This window comes from Phyllostomus hastatus, unplaced genomic scaffold, assembly GCF_019186645.2.
Source record: "Phyllostomus hastatus isolate PE091 unplaced genomic scaffold, TTU_PhHast_1.1 phas_contig_64, whole genome shotgun sequence".
Lineage (NCBI taxonomy): Eukaryota > Metazoa > Chordata > Mammalia > Chiroptera > Phyllostomidae > Phyllostomus > Phyllostomus hastatus.
In genome coordinates this window covers 8,959,277-8,978,132 of record NW_025333928.1, presented here as the reverse complement: position 1 = coordinate 8,978,132, position 18,856 = coordinate 8,959,277, and the positions used below count along the sequence as shown (strand labels likewise).

The following is an 18,856-nucleotide window of genomic DNA, read 5'->3' as shown; positions in this document are numbered from 1 at the left end:
TTTGAAAAATACGGGCCTAAAACAGGTTTTAGCTTCTTTGCATCACAAACATCTTTACAAATCCTGTTCCTATAGGTGCACATAAACATTCCTACAAATTTTAGAGATCTTTGGAATTCAAGTGAGTACTTACCCTTATTTTAGTTGGCTCGGACAAACTAGGGTCATGTGGTCATGGCCTGACCTCACACTGGCCATATGGATGGGCTTGTGTCTGGCACAGACAAGCATTTCTCTGGTGAAGTCCTAGAAAAATTCTCTTCCTGGCCTAAACTGCTTCAGGTTCTGAGCCTCAAAGACCCGCAGTAGCAGAGAGCAAGCCCTACCTTTGGTGGAAGTATCCATGCCAAGAAATGAGGAGCTAAGAATGGAGGGAGGCTGAGGCTTAAACATTTTCATGACATTCAAAAAGTGATTTACTAGTGGAAAGTGGGTCATGAAGGGAGGAAGCAGAGGAGTTAGGTACAGTGTTTGGGCCTGGAGCAAGCCTTGCAAACTTCAAAGCACTCAGAGAAAGTAGTAATTATAGCACCTTTAATTGGCAAGCTGAGGGTAGGGTCCAGATCTGGCTTTGAGTCTGAGCTGAAAACTAGCATTTCAAGCTGGGCTTTCCCCAGGCAGTCCTGAGAGTTAGAGGATGGGAGGGGTTGTACACTGGCTTCTCTAGGGAATTAAAAGCTGGTACATAGGTAGTTCCTACTACCAATGTGCCTCCTCTCTCACCATGTCCCACTTGGTGGCACATAAGCCAATCCTCCCAGAAAAGTTTAGGATGGGGAATCAACTCAGTTCATTACTTCACCTGAACAGTGTCTTTTCCCCGAATCTTCTACCTTTTTCTTTAGAAGTTTCTCCAGGTTGACAAATCTGGTTTCTTCCTCCCTAAGGTAGGCCAGACAAGAGGCTGAATTCAGTAAAGAAGGCAAGTGCACACAGGCCAGCAGAGGACACATCCTCTGCTACTCCTCAAGTCAAGGGGCATCCTGACCAGAGGCAGGACAGGGTCTGCCCAGGGCTGGTTGCTTCCATCACCTGGACAAGGTTGGGTTCTAACCACAAAGGAAATCATAATAGCTGTATAATGTACTCACATGGTGAGAGGGGAAAGAATGTGTACAGAGCTTGGGAATACAGATGAGTACAGTTCCCTCTGGCTACTAATCCCAGTGTTCCTAGGCTAGTTCCTCTCAGTTCACAATGGTGGGTACCTGAAGAGAGTGAAGATCAGGCTTTGCTCATTTGCCCTGAACTCTCAGGTTGGTTGCTGCCTTGCCTTGGTCTGCCATGTGGCTGTTTTGTCACTTATCCTACACCTGGGCTTCACTGACCCTGGGCTGGTCAGTCCCCAGTTCTGGTCAGTACCTGGGTGCCCTCATAGGGAATGGCAGATGCCTCCAGAATCCTGGCTGAGACACTGGCAAGAAATTCAGGAATGGTGTGGTAAAGAGAGCAGTAAACCAAGACCTTACCATCCGTGTGTGTGACCTTGGACAGGTTGCTTAGCCTTCCCCAGTTTCAGTGTCCCCAACTGCAAAAGTTTAGATCCCTTCCAGTTCTAGAATGTGATAAGGCTGGCCCTGCTGACTGGGTCTAGGGTAGATAAGGCCTGAGCCATAGGGCTCTCCCAGGGAGGCCCAAAGAGGGCTGGAGGGTGCTCTCAGGGCCTTCCCCTTTAGACCCAGGAACTGCTGGCCAGCTGAAAGCAGTGCTGTGATACAGCAGAGATGCCACTGGTTTGGGGAAAAAGATTCCGTGTGACTGCCTCTTCCAAGCAAGACGCTCCCCTCCTCGGGCAGTTATGAGGGTGAAATGAGTTTATGGAGAAGACAGTACTTTGTTAACAATAAAATACAATGCAAGCAAGCTCTAAAATAAAGCCTTTTACTTTGTTCCTGCCACCCTTTCACATACATGCTCTCTACCTGAATCCCTGATTTGGGAAAACTTGAATGCTATATGCAGTGGTTTGCAAACTCCAGTGACCACAGGAGCCCAAAAGGTCCTGTAAAAGAGCAGAAACTGGCCCTGGCTGGTGTAGCTCAGTGGATTGAGCGGGGGTTGGGAACCAAAGTGTCCCAGGTTCGATTCCCAACCAGGGTACATGCCTGGGTTGCAGGCCATAACCCCCAGCAACAGCACACTGATGTTTCTCTCTCTCTCTATCTTCCTCTCTTCCCTCTCTAAAAATAAATAAATAAAATCTTAAAAAAAAAAAAAAAAAAAAAAGAACAGAAACTACCAGATGGAGAGGGCCTGCTTTGCCAGAGACACGGTCAGACCACAAGTGCCAGCTGATGCTGGTCAGGAGCTGATGTGGAGCAGTGAGCTTGCTAAGCAAAGGGTACAGCTGCCCCCAGCTCCCACCAACTGTGGTTTTGTGGGAGCTTAGGGAGAGTTGCCAAATCTTTTGAACTTCTCAGGAGAAGTCAGAAACCTGGATTTTTGTATGAGAGCTTAACCAGTAATTTATAAGTTTTTAAAATTCTGACTCAACCAAAAAAATAAATAAAAAGATAGCTATAGGCCAGATTCAGTACATGGCCATCAGTTATTAACCCCTGCAGTAAAAAAAACAATGGGTAAAACAAGGTTCCCTTCTACCTCAATCCTCTTAACACATGGAAGCTGACAAACAGCCTTTTCTTCCTACAGTGGAGGCCTAGTGGGGGGTTCTAAGCCCAGCCCTAACTCAGTAAAGGGGACTTCTAGAGTCTAAGACAGTAAAGAATGAGGTGTCAGCACATCAAGCTGGTGAGGGCCTAAAATAAGATGGTTCTCACCCCCCAGGTCCAGCTCTTACAAGGAATTCTATGACCTCCCTGGACTTCCCAGAAGTTGAATACCTATTCCAGCTTGGCCCTCAGGAAATGTTCAGGTCCTCACGCTTTCTCTTTTCACCTTTGAGGCTATCACCCACATTCCTGGAATATCTCTGGGTAGTGCTGGAAGCCCACAGGTGGGTCTAGGTTCCCTCGCCCAGGGGATAGAGGTACAGGCAACCCACTCGTACCCTGACCCCTGCGTCTCCCAGCACCAGGCCTATGGACCCACTGGTGTTTGGCCATGGCTGACTTCTGGGCAAAGCACCTGCCACACTGAGGACAGGGGTAGGGGCGTTCCCCACTGTGGGTGCGCCGGTGGGCTGCCATTTCGGAGCTCTGTCGGAAGCAGCGTCCACAGTCTGGGCACGGGTAGGGCTTCTCGCCTGTATGGGTGCGCCCATGGCGCCGAAGGTCTGAGGCATGGGCAAAGGCACGGCCACAGTCTGGGCAGGGGAAGGGGGTCTCGCCACTGTGGACCCGCTGATGCTGGTAGAGGGCAGAGCTCTGGCTGAAGCAGTGGCCGCAGTCAGCACAGCGGTATGGCTTCTCACCCGTGTGGACCCGTAGGTGGGTGGTAAGGGCAGAGCGCTGGGTGAAAGCCCGGCCACAGTCAGGGCAGCGGTGAGGCCGCTCCCCACGGTGAATGGCCCGGTGCTTGCTCAGAGAGGAGGCTTGGCCGAAGCCCTTGCCACAGTCAGGACAAGAGAAGGGCTTCTCACCAGTGTGGGTGTACAGGTGCTCCACCAATGTGGAGCGCCAGGCAAAACTCTTCCCACATAGATAGCAACCATGACGCTGATCTGCCCTTGGAACAGGGGGATGGGCAAAAAGTGGGGGGCGACCCCGGTGAGGCACCTTGGATGATTGCTCCACACTGTAAGGGAGCCCAGCAGAAAGGGGTTTGAGAGCCTTCAGCCCAAGAGGCCAAGTGTCCATAGAAAGGATCTTCTCCAGTGCCTCAGTGCCTTCTCTTTGTCCTTTCTCTTCCTTGTTTCTGGAACCTGCTAGGAAACAAGGGGAGAGCTCAGACCCTGGCTCATTTCTCCTGGTCCTTGAAGCCCACATCCTATATCAGGAGCATCAAACTCATTATCACTGGGGCCCACATCAGCCTCATGGCTGCCTTCAAAGGGCTGAAATAATTTTAGGACTGTATAAATGTTACTACTCCTTAACTGTTAAGGAGTTGAAATTACATTCGGCCCTTTGAAGGCAACCTCGAGGTCGATGTGGCCCCCAGTGAAAACGAGTTTGACACTCCTGCCCTATAGGGTGACAGAGAAACCTCATATATAGCCACCTTCTGGACCCACAGATGCCCCTGGGACTCAGCTCAGTATAGGCAAGGAAACTTGGAGTGAAACTTTTCCTCAGCTGCAGAGGACAGAAAGAAAAGGAGCAGAGACAAAGTGGGAAGAAACAGTACATTCTACCTGAGACCTGGGGAAATGGCTGGGGGACAGGCAGAAGACATTTTAGTGGGATCAGTAGACGCTTAAGAGTGCTTCAGGCATCAGAAACAGCACAGAGAGGGATGTGAACCACGTTCAGAGGGGCTGGGTATTGTGCAACCAACTGCCAGGATGAACTGCTAGAAGAAAACAGTAGAAGCCAAGAGAAAGGAAGCAGCTACAAAAATAAAACAGAAAATAAACTCAAACACAGGATGTGGCAGAGGAGCTAGATGCAGGCAAACAGGAGGGATGACGTGGAGCTCAACAGAGCTTAGAGACCAATTAGATGCGAGGGGCTCAGATTTGCAGGAACTGGGAGTGAAGGCAGGTATGCCAGGGACCCGCACCCCAGCAGAGCCAGGACACACTCACAGCCCCTTTCTAGGCAGAATCCAGAAGCTGGGCAGCGGCCAGGCATCATCGCCTTAGCTGGGAATGCACATCAGGGAAGAAACGGATAAGCAGAGTAAGGAAGTGACAGAGGGTAGCAGGTCTGGTCAGGCCCTGAGGAAGACCTGAGACGGAGTCCCCAGTACTTCACCTGTGTCTTCTGACAGACACTCTCCCAACTCGGGATCTCGGGCATCTGAACCCCACAGTTCAGCCTCTTCCTCCATCCAGGAGATGAGGGCCGGCTTGGTTTCTTGGAATCCTGGCGGAGAAGAACGCAAACGCTGCCGAGGGGCCACCGCCCACCCCGCAGTCCCGACTGTCCCGACGTCCGGGACCGAAGAAGTCACACTCCCCGTGCACAGCCCGAAGGCTGGGCAGGGTGGATGGGGATGTGGACCCAAGTGAACAGTGGGGCTCTCACCGAGCGCGCCCAGGTGGCCGTAGGTCTCCCGCATCACGTCCCGGTACAAGGCCCTCTGCACAGGGCGCAGACACCCCCACTCCTCCGGGGAGAAGTACACGGCCACGTCCGCGAAGCTCACAGGCTTGCGGCTCCTCCCCTCGCGCACGGCCCCCTCTGGTTCACGTGCGGAGAAGGGGGCCGGAGGTGGCGCCATGGGAAGTGCCAGCCCCGGAGACAGGCCAGCGCTGTCCCTCGGTCCGCCCGGCCTCACGTGCTTCGGAACGCCTGCCCGGCCCGGGCGCCCCAGGTTCGGGGAGCGGTCAGTAAGGCCGGGGAAGCAGGCAGAGGCTTCCCCAGGGACCACGCGGGTGGCTGAAAGTTGGTTGCTGGAGGCACAGAGAATCGGGACTGGAGGACGTCTTCTTAAGAAATGGCGGCAACGCGGCCTCACGAACCTGGAACCTACGTAGTTTTGCCCAGATGATGTCAGCCCAGGGTCTCCAGGTTGCTTGGTCGCCAGCCCACAACCAAAATGGCCGCAACAGCTACCTGTGCCGGAGCAGGCGTCCTGCTAGGTTTCAGGACCAGCCGGACCACCCTTCTCCGCGCCGTCCCCGCCCCACTGCGCCCATTGGCGGGGCAGCGGCTCCGCCCAAGTCTGGAGGACCAACCTGGCGAGGCAGGAGGTTAGCGTGGGGCCACAGCTGTTCCAGCCCTGACCTGCCATGCCCCGCCTTTGGGAGTTATTTTTTGTGGTGAGGCGTTCATAATTAAGCCCCAGCGGCCCATTGGATGACAAGCAGCGTTTTCTCCAGTGCTGAGGGTAGAAAAAAGTAGTGAGTAAAAATGTTTTCTATTGGAAGATTGTCCGAACCTGAAAATCTGGGAGCTTCTATTTCAGGAGATCGTGAGGGCTGCTAGGAGAAAGTAAGGGTAAAATCTTAGAAAGGTCGGAAGGAACCTCTTTATGAAGGGCATGAGCCTACCCTCCCTCCACATGCCCTGCAGGTCGCATCTCGAACATCTGTTTGTGTCTAGCTCAGGCCTGGCTCCTGAGCTCCTCTTGATCAGAGAACCACCTACCACTTTGCCTCTGCACGGATGTCCCACAAGCACCTCAGACTTGGCATGGCTCAAGCTGAACTCATCGCTTCCTTCCCACAACCTGCCCCTTCTGAGTCTTTATCTCAGCAAATGGCACCAGCAATCCCTGGCATGTATAACTCCAAACCTCCTTCTCTCACTGGGCATATTTATTGACTTCCCACTCTGTGCTCCCACACACCTTCCTAAACATGCTGCCCTAAGAAGACTTGATACTTTTTTCTTCGGTCAGCTAAATCAATCACAGCATTTCACACATTTCTGGGAAATGCACTTGATACCTTTAATGGGTTCAGGCTCTAGTCTGAAACTCTTCTCTGTTTGCCTCCCTCAGTAGTAAGTAGTTAGGCATGAAGAGTGGAAATAATAGGCCAGGTACAGAGGGTCACCATCACAAGAGACCCAGGTACCTAGCAATGGGCAAAACTACAAGCCCTTGCAGGACTACTCTCCTAAGCATTAACCCCTGGAGATGACATCTAGGCCTCAGCTGGGTTTCAGCTCCAGGCCCAGACAAGCAGCAAAATCAGCTACTGCCATAACTGACATTAGGGCCAGCTACATTGACTAAAAACCCCATGCTCGCACTGACCAATCAGTGGGAACCACAAACCTGATGGGGAACACCTGGAAAGCTGATGAACACTTGAGATCCTCCCCTGAGACGTTACGACAGGGACCTTGTGTGTGCTCTCTTTCTGGAGTGTCCCGGTGCCTTTCCTCTTTCTTCCTCTCTCCCATCTCTCAAGGTACATCATATCTATCTATCTATCTATCTATCTATCCTTCCCCCCCACCACTGCCAAGCTCCAAGGCCCTTCTTTTGTAACTTGTTTCCTGAGCCCATTTCTTCTATGGCTCACTTCTTCTACCTCTGTGACTTTCTAAATAAACTTTCTCTTGCAATTTGAGTCTTGACTCTGAAGTATTTCTTAGCCAGAATTCAAGTACCAACGGGTTTGTGGAACTGAGGTCTAACACCCGGTGCCATTTTGCCACCAACACTTCCAAAGGCCTTCTTGAGTCTTCCGCCTGACACCTTGTATCTGGTAGATGCTTCTCCCTACAGCTGGGGAGCTTGAAAGTAAAGAGTTGATCACAGTAAAAAGGGGAGAGGAGAAGACAAAGTCTAGAAAGGGTAAGGACACAGAGTTGCCCAGGGACTCAACTTCAGTCCTAGCTCTGTCAGCCTCTCAGGCCCCTGAAGAACACAAGAGAAAACAGAAAATTCCCATTAAGTGCAACAGCATTTTGTCACCTGTCAGTGCCCACCCCTCACTGTGGTGCCTATGACACATAGGCCTAGAACAGCTCTGGGTAGCTCTGGAAACTTACAGAGGGTCTGAACCCTCCTGGGGAATAAACTAGGGCAGTTTGCCTGTGGTACCAGGCTGGTAGACCTCTGGCTGAAGCACTTTGCACAGCAGGGACAGAAGTAGGGCCACTTGCCTGTGTCAGTCAGCAGGTAGCATGAGAGGTACTAGCTAAGGCAGAGGCAGGTGCCACACTAGCTGGGAAGTGTCCCTTTTCAGAGAATACATTGGACCATGGTTAAAAGTGATGGCAAAGCGTGACTGCACTAGGGTGCTGCATTAGTGCTAGATATTAAAGACTGGGTGAAGACAGGGGAAGGGCAATGGAAAGGGCCTGGTTATGGGAAGCCTTGGCCACAGGCCAGGGAACAGGTCAGTGGTTGTTTTTTTGTTTTGTTTTAAGACTTTATTTATTTATTTTAGAGAGAAGGGACGGAGGAACGTCAATGTGTGGTTACCTCATGTGCCCACTACTGGGGACCTGGCCTGCAACCTGGCATGTGCCCTGACTGGGAATCGAACTGAGGACTCTTTGGTTCACCAGCTGGTACTCAATCCACTGAACCACACCAACCAGGGCCAGGTCAGTGTTCCTGACCCTGGGGGGCTCATGACAATTGATTCCCAAACAGGCTCTTTCTCCTGGCCCTTTCCAAATGTATTGTTTTTCTGAATGGCTGTTGTGACTGAGCAGATTCAAAACTGCTGTCACAACTTGTTATGACTGTTAATTGCCTTGTTAATTCTCTGAGGTCTACCAATGTTTGAGTGATGGAATCAACCTTTACAATGGCAGAAGCACTGAGATGGGTACCTAGCCCCTGGAAGCTCCCGCTAAACTGTGTTAGCCAATTAAAGGGCTCATGAGTCAGGGACATTCCCAACTACCTCAGGATCAACCAAAGAAGATACCTTCCACTGGAGGAGCAATGGTTACAGGGCCCAGGCACCTGGAGACAGAAAGGTGAGGTGCCTCCATCCTGAACTTGAATTCACATGCTGCCACTGAACTAGATTTTGGATGATTCATACAGCATGACTTGATCATGGGACCACTGGAGGCCTCAAAGTCACTTGAGAATGAGAGGGTTAAGATTTCAGTCTCCAGTGGGTGTCGTAAATTCAGATCAAGAAAAATAACGAACATGTATTTGATGGTTCTTGCTCAACAAAACATATTCCCTTCTGGCTGGAACTGAGACATTGCCCCCACTTCTCACCTTTCCATCTTTCGATGTTCTAAATGTTAGAGGCATTGGTGAACCAAGCTAACATTCCTGTTCTATATTTACACTAAACTCTAAATTTGCACTAGGGAGAGAAATAACAGGTATAAGGTCTGCTGGCAGAAGTATGGAGACCTTTGGGCAGACTGCTCAGGTCTATACAGACAGAGCCCCAGTTTTGTGGATATTTTCAGCAGGGGACAGAAGAGCTCCAAGAGGAACTTCTTGGAGATAGCATTTAAGAAGGATGTTACAGAACAGATGGGGGGTGGGGTGGGGCAATTATTGGTCTATCCAGGGACACCAAAAACTGTTACAGAACACATCCACACAGGACCAAGGGGGGGTTACTATATACTACTACCAAAAGGGCCCCCCACTAGGTTCGTTATGTCCACCACCTTATAGGAAAGACATCTCTCAATGCCAGAGATTTGTGGAAAGGAAAGGAAATGTTTATTTAAAGCTATACAGACTTAAAGTAGTGACCCAATGTCTTCATTAAAATATCAAAGTCCTTTAGGATACCCACAGATGCCCACAGTGCTTCCTTCTCCCCCGTCCTAATTTGGGGTACCGTATCTCAGGAAAAGAAGTAGACATCCGTGATTCTGGCCACAGACACCATCAGCTGTGTCGCCATCCAGGCAGGATCTCTAATTAATCCAAAGCCATGTAGCACCTTCTCATGGCCTACTGGCAAGAGTTCTTTGTACTCATTTTCCAGGCAAAGTGTCTCCTGCTTCCCAAGCCAAGTGATCCTCTTCTACCAAAGCTACAGGGGTCCCCACTCTGGCTAAAACTGCATGGTTCTTTCTTGGCAAAGCTGCGGGGAGGGGAGGGTCGCCACTCTGGCCAAAGTCAAAACCACTATCACCTCCTCTCAGCTAAAGCCGCATGGTGATTCTCTCTACCCATGCTGCGTGGATCTCCCCCTTACAGGGCTGCGGGGGTCCCCACTCTGCCAGAAGCGCGTGGCTCTCCCCTTTCTATTGCCACAGCCCCATAGTCCTCTTCGCACTGCTACAGCCACATATTCTCTCCCCAGTGGCTGCCACATCTGCATTTAAATCCCCATGCCAATCTTCCTCTACCCCATTTCCAACTCCTCCTACAATCAGTTACACCTGACAGCATTTCTGCATTATTCCAAGTTCACTGGGCTGCCATCATGAGTATGGGCAGGTGTGGCCCCATGTCATAGAGTCAATTTTCTCCAAGCTCTCATGCAGGCACTGTAACTCGGGGGACCTGCCCCCCAGTTACATCTTGGGGGGAAGTTCCTTCCATTCCCCTGGCTCAGAGTATGGCCACAGCTATTTAACATATCTATGCAGCCTGTTAAAGGTTATAGATACATTAAATGACCCTGCCAGAGGTTAGCTGCAAAGCTGTTGCTGTACAAAACAGCCCTGCATATTCCTGCTCCATGTGTCCCTTCCCCCAACTCACACCTGTGTGTGTGTGTGAGGGGGGGCGGTGAGGACATCCTAATATTTCCTGGACACCCTGAGTTCTGGACCCCATTCCAAATCCCTATTTGGGGCCCCCACCTTGGCTGCACACTGTATCAAGGGCATTGAAGGCTGTTAGATTTGGAGATATAGTGTATACAGAGCAGAACAGCAAGTATACAAGCCCATTGAGCTGGAGGCATGTCAAAAAACCAAAGACCCCATTTAGCTGGGACCAAATGGGACTGCTTGTCTGTAGGGAAAGATCTGGTTTGAATTGGAGGTTAGCATGCCATGGGCCTTCGCCTTGTGGCACGGGTGCTTACGTTTTTGCAGGAAGTACTGGAGAGCCAGTGGGGGAGTCTGTCGGGGGAGATTCAGTTATGAATTTCAGTTAGGGTGATCTGGCGGGAATCACATGAAACGGAGTCACCAGGGGCAGGAGTAGGGGCAAGTCAGGCACTTGATCATGCCCATCCCACCCGCCCCCTTCCCTTTTCAAAGATCAGGGAGGGACGGCCCTCACAGAGCACGCCCAGGTACCCCTAGGTCTTCCACATCACGTCCCAGACAATCCCACTCCTGGGGAAGAAATACACGGCCACCTCCATGAAGCTCACGGTGCCTGCCTGTTCACCCCCAAATCACCTTGCTTCCGGCCGGGCCTTCCCGGGCACCTCTGCTGGAAGCTAGGAGCAGGAACCGGGATAAAGCCATACCCTGCCGGGATCCAAAGTGGGATGCTGCCAGGGATTCGGCCTCGGGAACCAGGATCCTCTGGACCCAAGAGACCGGAACTAACTCCGGTTGGGGCCGCTCTAGGACGCGAGAACTAGTTACTGGAACTCGGTGGTCCCAGGACCGAGAAAATGAAGGCCCCTTCAGACAAGATGGCGGAACTCCAGCGTCTTATAGTTTTAGAGAAAGGCATTTAACAGCTTCAGTGTGGGTCTGGTGTTGATGACCAGGTTTATAAACCCCCTCGAGTTTCTTCTCTTGCTGTTCCGCAAGCGGCTTTGGAATCGCCCTCGCCCATAGGTAAGATGGCCGCAACCACCTCGGCGTCCGACGCTTGGCGGCTGAAAAGTGAGGCTAGGGTGTGCGAGCGCGGCGGGTGGCCAGGGGTCTAGCCCAGGGGGCTCCTGGCCAGACGTCCACTAACTCATCTCTTCTAGAAGGCCCACTCAGTGACCTGCTTTAATAAAAGAAATTTTTTATAAAGTAGTTCATTTCTAAATTTCTTTTTTCATTTACAAGGTACCCTGTTCCTCTCTTAACAGTTTCCTAAATATCCCTCCAGAGGTTGTGTTTATGTATGTATGTATGTGTCTATCTGTTATCTGTATTTCTGGTATTTCCAACATTTACTATGTCTTTAATTGAGGACACTGGGGTGAATGCCTCTCTGCCGTAGAGTTCACTCATTTCACAGAAGAGGAAGCTAAGGCCCAGTTGTTACCCGAGCTCAGGCAGCCCAGTAGCGACTTGGGTCTTCAGACTCCTAAATCGGAACCTTTTCCACCACCTCGCCCTGCCTCCTCCAGGCCTTTTCAGAAAAGCAACATGATTCTTTTGAATTTACTGACCCCTGCTAACCTTGTGAAAATGAATTGGATTCTTAATTTATTACGTTATGATTGCATAAAAAAATTAGATGAGCCCCGACCTGTGTGGCTCAGGGCATTGTCTGGCAAAGTTAAAAGTAGCTGGTTCTATTGCTGTCAGGACACATGCCTGGATTGCATCCTAGTCTGGGCTCGTCGGACAGGCAACATATCAGTGTTTCTCACATTGATGTTTCCCTGTGTCTCTTTCTCCCTCTCTTCCCCTCTCTCTAAAAATAAATAAATAAAATCTTTTTTTTTAATTAGATGAGTTAACGGATGACAGGGCTCATTGTTTTGATGCTCTCTTTAAATGTGCCCCCTGATTTCCCAATTCCAAGCTCTCCTAAACAGAATAATGGCAGACTATGCAAGAGCTGCAGTTGGTTTTGTGATATGACTAAGACTAATAATCTTTGCTTACCTTGATGTATCACTTATTGTATTCCAGACTAAGTGCTTTTGCTTGTTAACTCAGTTAATCCTCACAACACTTCAGAGATAGGTACCTTTCTGGATAAGGAGGCGGAGGCACAAAGGGATGACCTTGCCCCAGGCTTCACAGCTAGTAGTAACTCAGGATTCAAAGCCAGGCAGCCTGACTCCATACAACTGCATGCTGTACTGCCTCAAATTATTGAAGGCACAGTCTCAGCAGCCAAAGAGAAGTGGGATTTTAGGCCAGGTTACTAAGATGTAGTTGTATTGTGAGGTAGTGCAAGAAGCAGGGACCTAGGAGGTCAAGAAGAGCTGCTTCTGATCACACATACAATTCTATACTGTTATATAAATGTAAAGAGAAAAATTTTTAATGATGGGCTATGATATAAATATTGAAAAGCAAACACAAGGGTTATGTTTAGGGATCATGTCATGGGGGAGAAAAATGTCATTCAGTGTTTGGGAGGTATATGATGTTTGGGAGGTATATGAAATTGCCCTGGAGCAAGGCTGAGAAGCTTCACTAAAGATAGCAGCTCTCACCAGCGGGCTTCTCTTGCTCAGACCCTTGTTGGTTTGGGCCTGGGGTCTCCCAGCTGGTCTCTGGGCTTCCAGCCTTTTGCCTTTCCCATCCATCCAGCATTGCAGTCTTGTCCAGTGAAAAGAGGAAGTATATCAGCTGAGAAATTGGGAGGTCTGAGTTCCATGCTTACCTCTGCCACTAACTCAGCTGTGATCTTAAGTACCTTCCCTTCTCTGGGCTTCAGCTTTTCTCAGAGCCTATTCTGTGGACCAACATTCCCATGAGATGCTTGGTGGAAAGACAAGCATTCTTCCCTATGCCCCTTAAAGAGTCCCATCAACAAAGAAACCTATTCCACCTTCTGCTTCCCAAACCCTTCTTAAAACATAGAACTAGACATCTCCAAGAGCTCCCTTCCAGCTCGAAAATGCTGTGGTCCACCCTGTCATCACCCCCAGGGCCACCCCAGGAACTGGTTCCTCCATCTTCCCCACTCAGCTAAAAACCTTATTATTGTTTTGGGCTCCTCTGATGCTCTCAGCCACCACATCCAGCCCACAGACAGGCTCTGTCCATTCATCTTCCAGTGTTTACCTCTGGTGATACTACTCCCTATCTCTACTCTGCAGTCCATTCTCAGAACAGTCAGAGTGGGTTTTATTTATTTATTTATTTTTAATTAATTAATTAATTAATATCAGATTATCTTGACACTCTGCTTAAACGCCCCCCCAATGGTTTATATGAGGTACCTAAAGTAGTCAAATACATAGAGACAGATAGTAAAACGGTGGTAGCCAGGGGCTGGGGGAAGGAAGCATAGAGCGTTGTTATTTAATGGGTACAAGGTTTCAGTTGGGGAAGATGAAAAAGTTCTGGTGAGGGATGGTGGTGATGGTTGTACAATAGTGTGAATGTACTTAATGCCCCTAAACCATACACTTAAAAATATTTAAAATGGTACATTTTGTTATGCTCTCCCCTTCCTGGTGGCACTGCCTCTCTCCAGCTCCACCTTCTCTTTGACTCACCCCTCTCCAGTTCTGGTCACTCCTTGGCCTTCACACCCTCCCACTCCTGACCGCCCCTTGCCCAGCAGTCAGGCTCCCTTGCTCCAGCTCTCTATTCTCCATCCTTCAAATCTCTGGGGCTTACTTGTTCACAGATCATATTGTCAGTCACTGAGCCATACAGATTCCATGGCAGAAGCCTCTCATGGGTATCTTTCTTCCCAACTCCAAGGTCAGGAAGCAAGAACAACTGCAAGAAAAGGTCTTGCTCTTTAACTTGGTCCCAGCTCCTGGTCACCTCTATTTGGGGGCAGATGTCCTGTCTCCTCCCACAGGTCACACTGCACACTGTTTACAAAGACACCTTCTGACAGTACCTCTCGAATAGCCCTGCTCCTGCTCAAGAACTCTATGTACCTACAGTGCCTGTGGGGTAAAGCTTAAGCTCCTTTGCTGGGACCTGTGGCCTTTCCAGTTTGGCACGCACCTCTCTGCTGCTGTCTGCCATCATTCATTACCTAGTTCTTTATGGTTCAGTCAGGTAGAACTACTACCGTTCCTTATGCATGCCTATCCTGGTTGAAATCTTTCTCATTCTTCAAGGCCAATTTGAACCACTTCCTCCAGGAAACCTTGTTTCAGAAGACCTGCCTAGGTCTCCTCTTGGTCCTCCTTACATACTATTTTATATTGATTAGAATAACAACCACTCTTTATTAAATACTAACATGCAAGGTACTCTTTTATATTATCTCATTTAATCCTTGCAGCAATTTTATGAGGTAGGTGCTATTATCATCCAGGTTTTATAGATGAAAATACTAAGGTAAGAAGTGACTTGCCCAAGATTGCATAGCTGAAAAGCAAGTGAGTCAGGATCTGAACCCAGACAGTCTGCCTCCAGAGACCATGCTCTCACCTCTACTCTACACTGTGTCCATTTTTTATCCTCTTTATGAAACAAGGCTACCTGGCTGCTCCCTTTGCCTGAAAATCTCCCACATGCCAACTACCTAATGCTATGGGAGGTACAACCCTCTCCTTCTCTAAGGTCCATTTTCTGGTTTATCACCAACCAGGTGGGTTAGGTGGTGCCTCTGAACACCTTTCATCACAGCCCCAATCACTCTTCTGAGTCAGGGTGTGCTGGAGCCCAGCACAAAAACCGAGAGGCCTCAGATGTTGCTCGTTGAATGACAGAATGGAGTCAGCCTTTCTCAGCCCCAGAACTCCCTTATCAACTCCCTTATCACCTCCCTCCAACAGAAGGTCACTGAATATTGTCTGTACTTTTTTTCCTTTTTCTTTTTTTAATCCTCATCAGAGGATATGTTTATTGATTTTTGAAGAGAGAGACAGAGAAACACTGATGTGAGAGAGAAACACATTGATCAGCTGCCTCCCCATACACACCTCGACCAGGGATCAAATCCAAAACCTAGGTATGTGCCCTGACGGAGAATCAAATCCACAACTTTTAGGTGTGTGGAATGACGCTCCAACTGAATAACTCAGCTTGGGCTCTACTTTTTTTGGCGAAAGATCATGGGCTTTGGTGGGGCTCTGTTTTCCTGCTGAGACTCCCCCAGACAGGTAGGGTTGGGCCCTGCATCCTGAGGAGCCACCTCTAGCCCCAAGGGGAGGCCACTCTGGCTGGAAGCTAAGGACCAAAAAAACCTTTCTTGTAGTTGCCATTGTTTACTGTCCTGCTGCTTTCCTGCCTGGATCTCAGCTCTTACCTCACTCTCACTTGAGACCCTGATCATGTTCTGCCCAGATCTGACTACTCAGAGAAAGTGGTAGAAATATCTGGACTCTGTGTCAGTTTCCAGCTTTACTGCTTTAAAGCAGTGAAATGTTGAAAAAATCACTTTGTCTTTCTGAGCCTCAGTTTACTCATATGCGAAACATGGCTATGGATAATTGATATCCACACCCTGCCTCCTTAGCCTTTCTGAAGTGTAAACTAGATAATTCACTCTTTCAACACATGTTTATTGCACATTTGCTATGTCATACATACTATCTTGTTAAAATTTCAGTCGTCACAGTAATCCTTTCCTTTGAGGTAGATATTAGTCATCCTCATTTTACAGATGAGGGAGTGAGGCTGAGGGGGCGCCTAATTTACCAGCTGTGCCTTGTGCAGAGACTAGCTCTGTGCTGGGGACTGTGCTTTTTCCACCCACCCCACTTCCTGGGCTACATGCTGGTGTCAGTTAGCTAGGGCCTGACCATTCCCTTCATCTGGCCCCTTCCCCAGACCTTAGCACTCCTCAGCATTTACCTCTCATGTAGATACACAGCAAGGGGGTATTTTTTGAGACAGTGGAGAGAGCTTGGTGGCACCTGCTACTGAAATAACACTGAGAAAAGTCTAGCGTCTCACTCTCTTCATTTTTTAGAAAGACTGGAGGGGGGAGGGGTCAAGTTTAATCTATTTGAATCTTTACAGGCACTTTCCTTTTTACACGTTTGAAAACTTGAGGGAAGCCCAAGGAATGATTTAGGTTCCCAAGTTTCTGATTTAGGAGGCTCCTTCAGGGCCCAAACAGTCCTTATCACAGAGGTCAGGCTCAAACCCAAAGGTGGGAGCCACTCACCCGCACTCCTCAAAGATGTCCGGGTAGTGCCTGAATAGCACGGGTGGGTCCCGGTCACCCCTAACAGGGGCTCGAGGCACAGCCCGGATTCCAGGTCTCCGGCCCCGTCGCCCCCCAGAGCAGGAGCGGTGGATCCACTGGTGTGCTTCCACCGCAAACTTCCTTTTGAAGCGCATGCCACACTCCGGGCAAGGGAAGGGCCGCTCACCAGAGTGCATGCGCCGGTGGCTGACCAGCAGCGATGGGTAGGTGAAGCGGCGACCACAGTCTGCACATACATGGCGCCGCTGGCTGTCTTGAGAGCTCACTCCGGGTACCGGAACTGGGGGCTGCGCAACTGTGCTCTGGTCCCAGGTCGTTTTTGTGGGTGGTTGTGGTCGTGCTGAGGTCTTGATCACGACTGAGTCAGGGTTATGTTTAACCAGCTCCTCAGGCCTATGCTTCCCAGGAGTCTTTCTGGGTCCCGTGGCTCCTGGTAGTTCTTTTGGTTCCTCTTCCTTATTGTTTGGGGAGTCTCCTGGGAAACAGGAATCAAGATACATTTTAAAACACGTTTGTCTAGATTGTCTCAAGTTATAGGTTACTTTTACTTAAGAAGTGCCAGAAAAGTACTGCCTAGTGACTAACACATAGGCTTTGAAGGACAGGAAACAAGTTCCAATCTCTTAAGAGTGACTTATCTGGTTTCTCACATATCAAATGGGAATCATAATGATTTCTCTACAGGGTTGTTGGAAGGATTAAATCAGTAGAAGCATGTTAAGCATTTAGTAAGTCCTCAATAAGCAGTAGCTAGTATTGTTTTTTTCAATTTTCTGTGGGGTAAGGTGTTTACAGAGAAGGAAACCTATACGCTGGAGATCACTCTGCTGGGGAATGATTAAGAGAGAAGAGCCAGGTTGTCCATGCCTGGGCATTTTCACATGTATGAATTTGCTTTGCTTGAGGAATGTGAAAGGCAGATCTGAAGTCATATCCGTTCTTAGGGTGTTTTAGTTGTTCCTTAAATAGGGAGAATCAGTGGTGTTTTCTACCACAGGGACTCGAAAACGCAAGTTTGGACTTGAGCTTCTGGTTTTCCTACTCTGGTCTCAATATGAGGACTGTCTCAAGTTCTGAAAACTGTACCAGGTTGGCCTCCTTTCCACTATTATCCAACATTGGGTGGCTCTTTCATTCCTTTAGGGATGCTGGAAGTGGGGATCTGGAAAAAAATATATATATTTTGCTAGACAGGAAGCCCTGGAGTGCCAGGTGGGGGTAGACTTGGGACAATCCCTCACCTCTCAGAGCTCCTCCCACGCTTTCCCCCTCCTCAGGATCCTGGGCGTCGGTGCTCCAAGCCTCACTCTCTTGTTCCATCCAAGAGATGAGATCTGGTTTAGGGCCTGGGAATCCTGGGAGAGAACAGGGATCACAGTACTAGCCTGAAAGGCTGTCCTAGGAAAATGGCATCCCCCTGCCAGGGTGAGGGCACTTCCTCAGAATTTATGTTCAATGTGGCTACAGTTTCAGTGCTTCCTGCCTGAAGGAAGTGGATTCGGGATGGAAGAACTCCCAAAGGGGTACCTGAAACCCTGGGAATAGGAGGTGGCTGGTGCTGTTGGTGGAATAATTCGGGATTAGGGCACTCACTCCTTCGAATCCCTTTATCTCATCTCCTTTGTGAACCCCAGTGAAGGAGGAGGGGGCGCTCTGACCGGGCCTCACCGAGCGCGCCCAGGTGGCCGTAGGTCTCCCGCATCACGTCCCGGTACAGGGCTCTCTGCGCCGGCCGCAGACACCCCCACTCCTCCGAGGAGAAGTACACGGCCACGTCCGCGAAGCTCACGGACCCGGGCTTCTTGCAACCAGGCCGGGTCTCCCCAGCTGTGAGTGCCTGGAGCAGGGCTGGGGGCGGCGCCATGGGGCCTTCCAGCCCCGCGCTGTGGCCACCTTGTCCCCAGGGCCACCGCCTCCCCGCTCCCGGATCAGCTTTGGTCCTCTGCAGGAACGGCTCCCCAGGCCACGGCCCCTCCCAGCCTAGGCGTCGGAACGCAGCCCAGGGAACCGAAGTAGCAGAGACTATCTGCTAGGGATTCAGGGATTCTCATAGGGACAAACCAACTCCCTCGGTGTTTATTCATTTCTTGGCAGCTTGGCCATAGACACCCTGGTTGAGGGACCCGGAAGGTGCCTTCAGAAAATATGGCGACATCCTGGGTTCAGTTGTCAAGGATTGCTCTTAAGGGCGCCGTCCCTCCATCATATCGAACATGGCGCCAGTCTGGCTTCTCTGGTCTCACCGTCCACTTGCCCTCAAATAAGATGGCCGCTGAAGGTGGGTTTTTAGAGGGAAGACAAAACCGAGGGGAGGTAGTGGGGAGCCTTCTTGCCTTCAAGAAAGATGGACGGGCCGGCAACTTACAGCGCCTTCCTTGCCTGCACGGCAAAGCGACCGATGATTGGCCCCTAGCGGAGGAAGCGGCTGCGCTGCGAGGCTTGGGACTGGCGGGGCGTTGGAAAA

At 50.0% G+C, this 18,856-nt stretch overlaps 1 protein-coding gene across 1 annotated transcript; it reads right to left on the bottom strand.

The window, feature by feature from the left end:
* Positions 1-897: 897 nt before the first annotated feature.
* LOC123825447 (zinc finger protein 764-like) lies at positions 898-18,748 on the bottom strand. The gene is made up of 7 exons (XM_045848819.1): positions 18,061-18,748; positions 17,634-17,747; positions 16,351-16,867; positions 12,283-12,286; positions 5,091-5,643; positions 4,818-4,928; positions 898-3,826 (listed from the first exon to the last, which is right to left on the bottom strand). The coding sequence occupies exons 1-7, from the start codon at positions 18,254-18,256 to the stop codon at positions 2,910-2,912; spliced, it is 2,412 nt and encodes an 803-aa protein (XP_045704775.1). The 5' UTR covers positions 18,257-18,748; the 3' UTR covers positions 898-2,909.
* Positions 18,749-18,856: the final 108 nt, after the last annotated feature.

Bases quoted from the DNA above. Each gene is read 5' to 3' on its own strand.
- LOC123825447 (XM_045848819.1), bottom strand. From the start codon at position 18,256: ATGGCGCCGCCCCCAGCCCTGCTCCAGGCACTCACAGCTGGGGAGACC. The intron at 16,868-17,633 runs GTGAGGGATTGT...CCTGTTTCCCAG, and splicing joins CGTGGGAGGAGCTCTGAGAG to GAGACTCCCCAAACAATAAG. The intron at 3,827-4,817 runs GTGAAGTACTGG...CTTGTTTCCTAG, and splicing joins GTGTCTGTCAGAAGACACAG to CAGGTTCCAGAAACAAGGAA.